Source organism: Gilbertella persicaria, assembly GCF_025201335.1.
Source record: "Gilbertella persicaria strain CBS 190.32 chromosome Unknown B0P05scaffold_25, whole genome shotgun sequence".
In the NCBI taxonomy this organism is placed as follows: Eukaryota; Fungi; Mucoromycota; class Mucoromycetes; order Mucorales; family Choanephoraceae; genus Gilbertella; species Gilbertella persicaria.
The window spans coordinates 278,647-289,845 of NW_026251986.1; the positions used below are offsets into that span (position 1 = coordinate 278,647).

An 11,199-nucleotide genomic window follows, 5' to 3' on the forward strand; every position below is an offset into this window, starting at 1 on the left:
ATCATTTTCCTGTAGATCAAGAAGATACAAAACCACAACCGAAAAAAGTAATTGTTAGAAAAGCAATTACACCTAAAAAAGTGCCTTCACTTCAAGGCATCAAAGCAAAAAGACCCATGACATTCAAGACACCTACTGTCAAGAAAAAGAAGAATGTACCCGTCAAAAAGCAACCAATAGAACAAGAAGATAAACCCTCCATGCCAATGTATGTGATGCCTCAACAACAGCCTATAATGCAGCCTATAATGCAACCTATAATGCAACAACAGCCTATAATGCAACCTATGCTACAACCCTTCATGATCAATCCTCAGCCTTATATGATACCCGTCATAAATAATGAATACCATCATCAACAAACTGAACAAGAAAGAATACATGTAGCAAAAAGAAAGACATCTGTCTTAAATCCAAGGCAGAGTTCAAATAACAATAAGTGTTTAATCATGTAGATTTCATGTTTCTCTCTTGATTTAGTTTACTTGACACAGCTTCCAACATGCTTGATAACTATAAATCGAGATGAGTTGTCATTTCTCTACTTGTTTACTTACAGTAGTATCCTGCATGGACAAAATAAAAGACTGTTGATGGCTAATCATCTTTTCTGCTTTGTCTAACTGACCTAACTGGATTAAATCTTCTGCAAAATACAACCAACATTTGCACTCGAGAATAGGGTCTTTGAGTTTCTTGGCTAGTTTAATTTGTTCAATGGCTAATATACTCGCTTTATATGCCTTTTAAGAATGAGATAATGAATAGGAAACATGATGCTTACATAGTCTTTATTGTTTTTCCCTAAAGAGCAAAATGCACCTCCTAACACAGAATAATAGACACCAGTGACTGCCATCCTATGTGCTCTTGTAACCAATGTCCAAATACGTTTACACCATGGCATATAAACACGCATCGACCGAGACACATAATGTGCTGTGTCAAGCATGATGTACAAGTGAGATACATCAACCTCTATAGCAGCTATCATCAGGTTTAAGGCCATAGGGTTTGTTGTTAAATACAACCGCAGTCTTTCTATTGTTTGGTAATGATGACAGGTTACTTGGATCTTCCATCCTTCTCGATCATGCCCTTTGATTAACCTGTCGACATGAATGGGATCAAAAGGGTTAGCTATATAAACAACAGGAAAATAAGCTGTCTTTTCTATTGTTTTATATTGGTCATAAGAGAATAATTGCTCCAGTGTCCATTTACGGTACAACATAGAGAACGGCTATTGAAATAAAAATATTGTTATTATTATTATTATTATGCAATCCATTAGACCCAGTCAATCATCGCTTGACGCATAAATAAACTTACGTGTGACGTATGGGTTTCTTTTCTTTTTTCTTTTTTCTTTTCTTTTCTTTTATTTTTTAAAATGACTTCCACTTATCATTCAGCTTTTCCAGCACTTTATTCTACTGGATTTATGCAGCAAAAGCAAAGACAACAAACGGAAGTTGTACGTTCTTTAGCACCTCCTAAATTTCCAAGTTATTTGAAACAGACACTGTATGGAAAACTCATATGGGAACAATATCATCAAAGAAAACACGAAAAAGAACAAGAACAACAGCTTGAAACATTGGATTTACGTTTACCTACCTTTTGGAATGCCAAAGACAAGTCGAAAAATATACAAGTAGGCAGTAATGGATTAGATTTATCTTATATTGGTAGAGCATAAGAACAAAACAATAGTCCATACTCAAAGTATGTGTTTGTAGGTCCTGGAAAGCAAGAGACCCATGCTGCTTTAGCCAGATCGAACTTCCCTATGCGACCCCAATGTGGCGTATTTTATTTTGAAATGAGAGTGATATCCAAAGGAGATGATGGTTATATTGGCATTGGGTTTTGTGCAGCTACCAATAAATTAGAGAGATTGCCAGGTAAGTACATCAACACACACACAGTCTTGACTTAGCTCCTATATATGACAGGTTGGGATCCTGATTCTTGGGGATATCATGGTGATGATGGACACTCGTTTGCAGGATCTGGCACAGGCAAAAACTATGGACCTTGCTTCTCTACAGGGGATGTCATTGGCTGTGGTGTCAATTTTGCAGACAGTTCAGCATTCTATACGAAAAATGGCAAGTTTCTCGGGTATGCATTCACCAAGATGAATTTGAGTAAAGATATCTTTCCTGCTATTGGGTTGCGTACACCGGGTGAACAAGTAACAGCTAATTTTGGACATGAGCCCTTTGTGTTTGATATTGACCAGTATATCAGGGTGAGTCATTCAGATAGTTTCGATTGGTTTTATTCAACATACGAGGAATAGGACCAACGTATGCAATGGATAGACGAAATAACAGCAAAAGAAAAAACGACAAAGCCAGTCATGGATCAATTGATCTTGTCTTACCTGTTCCATCATGGATATACAGGGACTGGTAAAGCACTGATGCAGAATACGGGTCATATTTCAGGTCAACAGCTTAGTTTATCGCCCACAGATAACTCAAAAACCAATGGACAGAAAGACATGGAAGAGCGACAATGTAAGTTGAACTATGGTTATGGTAGGGACTGACCCAATCCAAAGTGATTCGATCTGCTATTATACATGGTAACATTGACGAAGCTATCAGACTGATTCATCTTTATTTTCCTGGTGTCTTGCAAGAAGAAGGTCGAGGAAAAGAACTCCAGTTATGGTTGAAATGTGGTAAATTTGTAGAAATGATGCGTGATTATTGCAACATGTCAAGAAAAATACAAGACGAGACACCATTGCCACCACCACCATCACCGCCAACCAATGGGCGTAGACTTAGTTATGCTGCTATTGCTGCATCTTTATCACCCTCTAGTAGTTCTGAATTACCTAAAGAAATGACAGAAGTGGATTATAGAAGTACGGTCAATGTATGGGGCAAGAGACCCATGGAGACCCATGAGACAGTAGACACAAGCAGTGACGCTGCTCAGTCTCTTACACGAGTAATGCAATACGGAAAAACATTACAAGATGAGTACCGTCATGATACCCGAGAAAAAACAAGAGCCAGCCTTGTCGCAAGTATAAATGACATATATATATGTGTGTGTGTATGTGTTTTCATAACATGTCGATAGGAAATCTTTTCCCTGTTGGCTTATCCTGATCCTTACTGTAGTCCTGTGGCTTATCTGATGAATATGAGTAGAAGAGATGCATTAGCTACTGAAGTTAATGCTGCTATTTTAGGTAAATGATATATGCATAAGCCATCCTCACTCATCAAAATAGCTTTTCAACATCGTCCTGAAATGCCTGCTATGGAAAGAATTTATAGACAAGTCATTCTATGTAACAAAGAACTCGCTTGTTTAGGTCATGGTCAATCCTCTCTGATCAATATAGATGAATACAGTGTGAATCCAACTGAGAGGCATCCAGATTATCATTGAAAATAATAAAAAAGGAAGGGAGAGTCTCATCCAATCAAATGTCGCTGTATAGTGGCTTAAATCAAGAAAAAGTAAGAAAAAAAACATAATTTTTTTTTCTCTCTCTCTCTCTCTTTTCTATATATACAAAAAAAAAAATGTCTAATATGGAGATCGCCATGAGTTATCCAGCCTCTCGTTTTGAGGCCGATAATACTTTAACTAACCCTGTTGTGTTGGAAAAGTATCAACTTGCTGCTGATATTGTGAATGGTATGACATTCAAGTTAGATCTCAACTTACCCTTTTTTTTTTTTTTATTAGATGTCCTTCCTTTGGTTGTGAGTAAGGTAGCCACTGGTGTTTCTGTTTGCGATCTTTGTCAATTTGGTGATGATCTTATTGAGGCTCATGTAAGGATCGAGCATCATGGTTCATTCCATTCATTATTTTCTATAGACAAAGAACATGTACAAGTCCAGTGAAAGAGGTGTGGCTATTCCTACTTGTGTTTCTGTCAACAACCTTGTTCAATACTTTTCTCCTCTTGCTGAAAATGATATGAGTCTAAAGCCTGGAGATATGGTAAAGATGTAAGTTTGAATATATGCGTAAGGAAGAGATATTGATAAAGGGGATCTAGTGAATTGGGTGTACACATTGATGGTTATATCGCTACTGCTGCTCATACCACGCTTGTCTCTCTTACACAAGAACCAGTGACTGGTAAGGCTGCTGATGTGATTGCCGCCACACACTTGGCTTATGAAACTGCACTTCGTATGCTTCGTCCCGGTATTAAAGTAAGTGAGAAAGTAAAAAGAGAGAGAGAGAGAGAGAGAGAGAGAGAGAGAGAAAACTTATATCTACCATTAGGCCTCAGAAATAACCCGTGTGATTACTGAAATTGCTGCTTATTTCCGCTGTCAACCTGTTGAAGGCACTTACTCTTCTCCCATGAAGCGTTTTGTGTTGCGTGCAGGCAAAGATATTGAAAACCGTTTCCTCGAAGAATTGATTGTTCAAGATTTAGATAAATACGATTTTGAAGTTGAAGCTAACCAAGTCTATCAACTCAACATTGTCTTGACAACAGGTGACGGCAATGTCAAGAACACAGACTATAAGCCCTTTGTGTACCAAAGAGATGTCAATGCATCCTATCAACTCAAGATGAAGTCAGCTCGTCAAGCTTATGCTGAAGTGAATGCTAACCATACTGTCTTTCCTTTTGCCACACGCGCATTGTCTGGCAACACAGCTCGTCTTGGTTTGACTTCATTATTGCAACATCAATTGATTACTTCTCATCCTGTGATGCGTACCAAGTTACCTTCAGATTTAGTGGCTCAATTCAAGGGCACTGTTTTGGTGACAGCCGAAGGACCTGTTCGTAACACACGCAACTTACAACTTCCCTATGTTCATTCTCAATACTGCATACCCCAAAATACAACTGCTGCTACTGTTTTGAGTACTCCTGCTGTGAAAGAAATTAGACAAGCTAAGCCTTTACCTGCTGTTGAAGTCAACTTTGGTGAACGTCGTGTTCAGGTATGTGTGTGCATATTTAAAGTAAGGAAAATACTGATATTGAATGTTTATTAGAAGGAAGATGTTGACATGGCTATGGAAGAGTAAAGAAATCACACATATATTCTTAGACAACTTTTTATGTAAATAAATAAAACAGAAAAAGAGAAACCTTTCAACTTTTTCTTAAACAAGTCAATACAGCAGCTGCTTCTGCTGTTGTCAGACTCAATCCAAACGATAGATCATCAGCCGTATGTCTACGTTGATGACGATAAAATGTGTCCTCTTTGGGTTTTTTCTTTTCAGACAAGATCTTGCCTTGTTTCCATTTGACACCACAGGCGTTGCAGAGCGTACCAGCGCCCTGGGGTCCACGGCGCCACATGGGAGTGGATGTTGAACCACAATATAGACATTGTTTCGTTGCATCTTTCTTTTCTTCTGCCATATGCATCACCATTTTAGTAAATTTGATATTCTCTTCATCTAAAGCAAGACTTTGTCTTTGTACTGATGTCTGACGGCAATGCAACGTTCTCTAAAAATAGAACATCAGTGTGCTATCGCTTTTGTTACACGCATACCAGCTCCATCATTTTTCCATACACGCTTTCAAAGTCAGAGACATGTTGCTTAAGGGCCATGAACAGACCACTTGAGATGCCTGATAATAAGAGATTGACAATAGGATCCAGTGTGGATGGTGCAGAGAAGAATGAGGGAAGTTGTAAACCGGGATCGGTGAATCGTCTCTTTTGTCGTACACGATGAGAGCAAGTGATGGGTAAATGAAATGAAACAGATGCCTATGGATCGATGGTCAATCTTTATTTCTTTGGAATGAGCTATTACCTCTAAAGGCGGTGTGTCCACAAGGGACTCAATAATAGCTTCTCTAGGAAAGAGATAATACTCTCTTGTGTTGATTATGGTTCGATCGTCTTCATCTTGCTTTACACAGAATATGACACTGTATTCAATCACTCTGTGCCTTTTCCTTTTTTTAGGTGGTAAGGCTATAGAGGCATCTACGTCTTCAATAATCTCAGATAGTTCAGATTCAGTGATTTCGTAAAACAGAGCTTGAAAGCAATCAAAAGGATTTGACTTGACAAGTGCATTGCCAAGATATCGAGACTGAATTCGAATGCTACCTTCTATATCTTTGTCTAAATCAATAGGCACAGAATAACTCTTGAATGTTTGACGAAACCATGCTCTATAGGCATGCATGTATATATATAAAAACATGAAGGAACATATAGCATTAACTTACCTTTTCTCTGTCATGGTAAGAACAAGAAAAAAAATAAAATAACAAAAAAAAAGGACCGGCAAATACCGCGATGAATTTTTTTTTTTTTATTTATAAAAAAAAAAAAAAAGAGAAAAAGGCTTTAACCAGATCCACCTGAGAATTTCTTACCAAAGAGAATGAGTTGGAGTTGATCATAACCAGACAAGACACCAGCACCAGCAATAGCACGAAGAATGTTGGCACCAGCACCCTTAAAGAGAGACTTGGCACCTTCTTTAGCCATGATTTCACGGAAAGCGTGAAGAGAAGAATCATATTTGACAGCAGCACCAGAAGTCATCATCATACGACGACGGATCGTATCAATAGGGTAAGAAGCTATATACAAAGGATTAAAAGGCCGAAGAGAATGCATAAATAAAAAAAATAAAAACTTACCCAGACCAGCACCGGTGGTAACAGCCCAACCAAGCAAGAATGTAGCCAAGAAAGAGCTCTGAAGGTTTTCAGGCATGACGGGTTTGATGGAATCGTACATACCAAAATAAAGACCACGATAAACAATGATACCAATACAAGAAATGTTGAAACCACGATAAAGACCAGCAATACCATCAGAAGCTAATGTCTTTCTGTAGACATCAACCAAACCATTGAATTGACGTTCACCACCCTTTTTAGCAGATTTGGCATCATTGGCAAGACGAGTACGAGCATAGTCCAAAGAATAGACAAACAAGAGAGAAGAAGCACCAGCAAGACCACCAGAAGCCAAGTTACCAGCAAACCAAGCCCAGTAACCATCCTTCTTGTTTCTGTTAAACATACGCTTGAATTTGTCCTTAAAGGCAAAGTTCAAGGCTTGCGTGGGGAAGTAACGAATGACATTGGCCGTGTTACCTCTCCACATGGAAATGAGGCCTTCATCCTTGACTGTACGAGTGAAGCAATCACCAATACCCTTGTAAGGATGAGAGAGACGACCTTGTTTGATCATTTCATCTTGATTTTGAATCAAAAGTTTGATACGCTCAATAGGAGCAGCAGCGGTCTTTGAGACGGCAGCGGAGACACCACCCATAAGAAAATCCTATACAAGATCAATGTTACACGCGCAGTTTATATAGTTCAACTTACAATCACAAACTTGTTTGAATCAGTAGCCATTTCGTTAGAAAAAGTTGAGAAAGAGAGAGAGAGAGAAAAAAAACAAAAAAAAAAGTGAGGGAAAATAAATACGTTATGGCGTTTCATATGAGATAGTATACGTTTGAGCGAATTCAGGTCCTTTTGGTCGACCCCCGCTTTCTGAGTTAATTTTATTCCGGGGTCATGTACGACCATCAAGATGACATTGTTTTTACAGTGAGAACGGTAAATCAAAAAATAAATGTCACTTTCCAAAAAATTAATGGCATTAAGCCAAATATACTTGTCCTTTTGGAGTAGAAGAAATGTCGCAACAAGTTGAATCAAATTGACCTAAATGATGTTTCTCTTTTCGTTTAGGTTCTAAACAATTTTTTTGTTGTTGTTGTTGATAATGTAGCAGGTTTAGGAGGGAGTCTAAGAGGTCGGCTGCGTTAGGATATAAAGGAAGGTCAAGTTGGGTATAAAGTTTTTGACATTGTAAGAAGTGAGCTATAGTAGTTTGGTCATAAAATGACTTTTCATTTTCGCTCTGTCTTTCTACATACTTTCTCTTTTGTTCTTTATTTCTTTTACTCTGGATCAACAACCAATATATCTTCTCTCGAAGTATAATGATAGATTACTAAAAATGATTCTTTATATGAAAAAAAGAGACTATGTATATATTTATATAAATTCATTCTATGATTGATCAGTCATATACTTTGTTCTTTTTGACTGATTGCTAGGTGATAAGAATATATTGACTGGGATTACATTTCTCTTTGGTGATTGGACGAAATTATTTGAAGCATAATCACTGACTTCCACAAGATCATACTTATAAGATTGCTCAATATGAGACAATGTGATTTTGTTGCTAAGTTCCACTGCGAATTCTCTCCAGGCATAAAGGTTTAAAACACTTTTTCAAAGTTGATGTAACTCTACCAGAGAGCTTATCAAGCTGAAATTCCCAACCTTGTGTCCTACAAAGTAGTCTTCATATCTGAACAATTGAACTATATAAGCAGATTTGCCAGCGAAATCCAAGTAAAAAAGCTGGTGATCAGTGTCTTGAGTAAAAAGATGGATGTCATTCAAAATACAGCCGTTGATCCTGATATTTTTATTTTGTTGTTGTTGTAATGTAGCTGTAGTGGCATTTGGCTTTTTGAATTCGATAGAGCATATTTCTACATTGTTGTGAACATATATGAATTCATATGCGTAGATCAATAAATGATGATCATGGCAAAAAACCAGATCACATCTATGGCAATTGAAAGATAACATTGCTTGGAGAAATAAAAACCTATACAAGTTCTAGCGGACTTTCTCTGTGTTCTTGCCTTTTCTCTTATTGAATAGCTACTCTCTCTTCATCTCACAACATACATCATCAATATCAGTGTCAAGATCGGTTGCAACGAGGATATCAACTCTTCTTCCATAAGTAATATCGACTTCGTTAATTAGTTGCATTCTTTGTGTTGCTGCGCGTATCATCCAAAAGAGGCCGTAAAGCACTAAGAAATGCATGCAAATAAAATGATTCAGAGAGTTTTGTTCTTCAACATTTTGCTCTTCAACATTTTGTTCTTCTTTAACATTTTGTTCTTCAACATTTTGTATATTTTGTTCCACTTCAACCTGTCCAACTTGAGCAGTCTCATACTATTGTACATCATTGTTATCGGTAATGGATTCATCATCTATTTCTTCATCGTTTACTTTTATCACCGTATCCAATATTTCATTTCTAAAGCTCAATTTGCCTATTTCAAACTTGATATTCAACTCCCTCTAGACAAGTATTTGCATTAGCAAACATCGATCACAACTTATAACGTTTACTTACTTGCAGCTTTGTCATTTTATGAATCAGAAGAAAGTTTTGTGATGCTTTCTTGGGCCTAAAAATTCAAAAAATTAGTAAAATATACAGCATATACTTCAAACAATGAATACATTTTGAAGAGTTTTGTTCTTGGTCTCTCGATTCGGGCATTTTTGTTTTATATATTTATCCAATAACGTTGAAGTTGGAAAGCTGAGTTGACATCGTTCAAAAGGACTGATGCCTCTTGAATACTTTTTAAATGTCTTGTGACAAATCCATTGAATGTTGGTTTGGAGTTATGCTTTAAATAATTGACTATTAACGCGTCAGAATCACTCATTGTTTCAGTGTTTGCGCCAAGCTAGATCGGAAATATGTTTCTTCTTGAATGATTACCGAAATACTTCTTTATGAACGACGTTATTTATCCCAAAATAATCATAGACACAAGATTAAAAAAATAAAAAAGTTACTTATTAGACAAGCGATACATAGAAAAAAAAACTGGCATCATTTTTTCTTTAAATCTATGACGAAATAAGGGAAATTCTTTCTTTTTACTAAAAGCAACTTAAATAAACTGGGAAGATGGTATGGATGAATGTACCTTAATGTACTTTTATATTAAAATAAAAAAGCTGACAAGTGATTATATCCAGTTCTTGAAATTCAATATTGCTCTGTTATGCTAGTCAGGCAACTTTCTCTGGATTCAAGCAAATAGTGAATTTGAAAACGCGTCGATTTTGTTGACTGCAAATAGGCAAAGTTATCCAGTGACTGTATAGGAATTTAACAACTAGACCTTCGGCTGTTGCTGGTAGCACACCTTCGGTTGCGTCCTTAGTGAAAATATAGCTTGTAGGCATAATTGCTATCAGACGTAAATGCTGTATTAGTAGCGTAATTAGTGCAAGGCGTCTCCTTGGTGACTTTCAAGCTCTTGGTAAAGTATTCATTTATTGACCTCAATCATCTCAGCTCACTAATTACTCTATCTCTCCATCTTTTTATAGTACTGCTTCACTTACGCCTTGCAATAATGTAGGAATCCAGCAATTAGACCTTCGGCTGTTGCTGGTAGCACACCTTCGGTTGCGTCCTTAGTGAAAATATAGCTTGTAGGCATAATTGCTATCAGACGTAAATGCTGTATTAGTAGCGTAATTAGTGCAAGGCGTCTCCTTGGTGACTTTCAAGCTCTTGGTAAAGTATTCATTTATTGACCTCAATCATCTCAGCTCACTAATTACTCTATCTCTCCATCTTTTTATAGTACTGCTTCACTTACGCCTTGCAATAATGTAGGAATCCAGCAATTAGACCTTCGGCTGTTGCTGGTAGCACACCTTCGGTTGCGTCCTTAGTGAAAATATAGCTTGTAGGCATAATTGCTATCAGACGTAAATGCTGTATTAGTAGCGTAATTAGTGCAAGGCGTCTTCTTGGTGACTTTCAAGCTCTTGGATCAAATCAGGCATTCAATCATTTTTACCACAAACAGAATTTCAATCTTTTGATTTCATACGCCTTACTAATTCTGGTAGACGAAATTCCGATAGACGTGTTTCCCAAGTAAGGAATCATATTTAACGTTCAAATTACATTGCCTAATTGAACTGCCATTTTAGATAACATTACTCATGAATGTGATTATTTAGCTTTTCGAAAGGTTGCTTTCGTTCGAGAGAAAGTCAGAGGCTTACAGTGCCCTTATACCTGATCTTACATTGCTTACAGACTGGCTGAATATGGTATGTACCTATCCAGTTGCTTGATTTTTTTTTTTGTGTAGCAGATTAATTTTGAGGAAATATAGATATCTAAAGAAATACAAGCCACTGTTGAATGTCTTAAGGGAACCATAGGCTTTTTTTCAAGATACCGTAATTAAGTAAACAAAATTTTGAGTCCTTGCATCAAGCGACGTTGAACACAAAAGTTAAAGGCCACATTGGTTTATCTTATTTTTTTTTCAGGCTCTTACAAGCTTGCCTCGTTTTTTTGGGTCTGTCTCTTGTACAGGTGCTAG

The 11,199-nt window shown here is 37.1% G+C and overlaps 6 protein-coding genes across 6 annotated transcripts; 2 read left to right on the forward strand and 4 right to left on the reverse strand.

Moving 5' to 3' along the window:
* Positions 1-481: 481 nt before the first annotated feature.
* Positions 482-1,234, reverse strand: B0P05DRAFT_588156 (uncharacterized protein; the record flags this gene model as incomplete). Its single annotated transcript, XM_051582640.1, has 3 exons — positions 482-505; positions 558-743; positions 785-1,234. The coding sequence occupies 3 exons, from the start codon at positions 1,232-1,234 to the stop codon at positions 482-484; spliced, it is 660 nt and encodes a 219-aa protein (XP_051433903.1).
* Positions 1,235-1,358: 124 nt separating this feature from the next.
* B0P05DRAFT_546132 (concanavalin A-like lectin/glucanase domain-containing protein) lies at positions 1,359-3,533 on the forward strand. Its single transcript, XM_051578729.1, has 7 exons — positions 1,359-1,691; positions 1,743-1,907; positions 1,959-2,257; positions 2,309-2,528; positions 2,573-3,045; positions 3,106-3,217; positions 3,260-3,533. Exons 1-7 carry the CDS (start codon positions 1,394-1,396, stop codon positions 3,418-3,420), a joined length of 1,728 nt encoding a protein of 575 aa, XP_051433904.1. The 5' UTR covers positions 1,359-1,393; the 3' UTR covers positions 3,421-3,533.
* A 24-nt stretch (positions 3,534-3,557) lies between these two features.
* On the forward strand, positions 3,558-5,040 carry B0P05DRAFT_579876 (peptidase M24, structural domain-containing protein; the record flags this gene model as incomplete). Its single annotated transcript, XM_051581970.1, has 6 exons — positions 3,558-3,672; positions 3,724-3,812; positions 3,859-3,992; positions 4,043-4,202; positions 4,276-4,953; positions 5,008-5,040. The coding sequence occupies 6 exons, from the start codon at positions 3,558-3,560 to the stop codon at positions 5,038-5,040; spliced, it is 1,209 nt and encodes a 402-aa protein (XP_051433905.1).
* A 67-nt stretch (positions 5,041-5,107) lies between these two features.
* Positions 5,108-6,225, reverse strand: B0P05DRAFT_588159 (uncharacterized protein; the record flags this gene model as incomplete). Its single annotated transcript, XM_051582641.1, has 4 exons — positions 5,108-5,473; positions 5,520-5,741; positions 5,788-6,154; positions 6,212-6,225. 4 exons carry the CDS (start codon positions 6,223-6,225, stop codon positions 5,108-5,110), a joined length of 969 nt encoding a protein of 322 aa, XP_051433906.1.
* A 102-nt stretch (positions 6,226-6,327) lies between these two features.
* On the reverse strand, positions 6,328-7,438 carry B0P05DRAFT_546141 (ADP,ATP carrier protein). Its single transcript, XM_051578730.1, has 3 exons — positions 7,331-7,438; positions 6,632-7,283; positions 6,328-6,571 (listed from the first exon to the last, which is right to left on the reverse strand). Exons 1-3 carry the CDS (start codon positions 7,358-7,360, stop codon positions 6,333-6,335), a joined length of 921 nt encoding a protein of 306 aa, XP_051433907.1. The 5' UTR covers positions 7,361-7,438; the 3' UTR covers positions 6,328-6,332.
* Positions 7,439-8,607: 1,169 nt separating this feature from the next.
* Positions 8,608-9,673, reverse strand: B0P05DRAFT_546144 (uncharacterized protein). Its single transcript, XM_051578731.1, has 3 exons — positions 9,186-9,673; positions 9,059-9,130; positions 8,608-9,001 (listed from the first exon to the last, which is right to left on the reverse strand). The coding sequence occupies exons 1-3, from the start codon at positions 9,198-9,200 to the stop codon at positions 8,696-8,698; spliced, it is 393 nt and encodes a 130-aa protein (XP_051433908.1). The 5' UTR covers positions 9,201-9,673; the 3' UTR covers positions 8,608-8,695.
* Between the last annotated feature and the right edge of the window lie 1,526 nt (positions 9,674-11,199).

Excerpts from the sequence above, each read along its gene's own strand:
- B0P05DRAFT_546144 (XM_051578731.1), bottom strand. Across the intron at positions 9,002-9,058 it reads TATTGGATACGGTGATAAAA|TATGAGACTGCTCAAGTTGG; the intron begins GTAAACGATGAA and ends GATGTACAATAG.
- B0P05DRAFT_546132 (XM_051578729.1), top strand. The coding sequence starts at position 1,394 with ATGACTTCCACTTATCATTCAGCTTTTCCAGCACTTTATTCTACTGGA. Across the intron at positions 1,692-1,742 it reads ATTAGATTTATCTTATATTG|GTCCTGGAAAGCAAGAGACC; the intron begins GTAGAGCATAAG and ends ATGTGTTTGTAG. Across the intron at positions 2,258-2,308 it reads ATATTGACCAGTATATCAGG|GACCAACGTATGCAATGGAT; the intron begins GTGAGTCATTCA and ends TACGAGGAATAG.
- B0P05DRAFT_546141 (XM_051578730.1), bottom strand. The coding sequence starts at position 7,360 with ATGGCTACTGATTCAAACAAGTTTGTGATT. Across the intron at positions 7,284-7,330 it reads ATTCAAACAAGTTTGTGATT|GATTTTCTTATGGGTGGTGT; the intron begins GTAAGTTGAACT and ends GATCTTGTATAG. Across the intron at positions 6,572-6,631 it reads TACCACCGGTGCTGGTCTGG|CTTCTTACCCTATTGATACG; the intron begins GTAAGTTTTTAT and ends CTTTGTATATAG.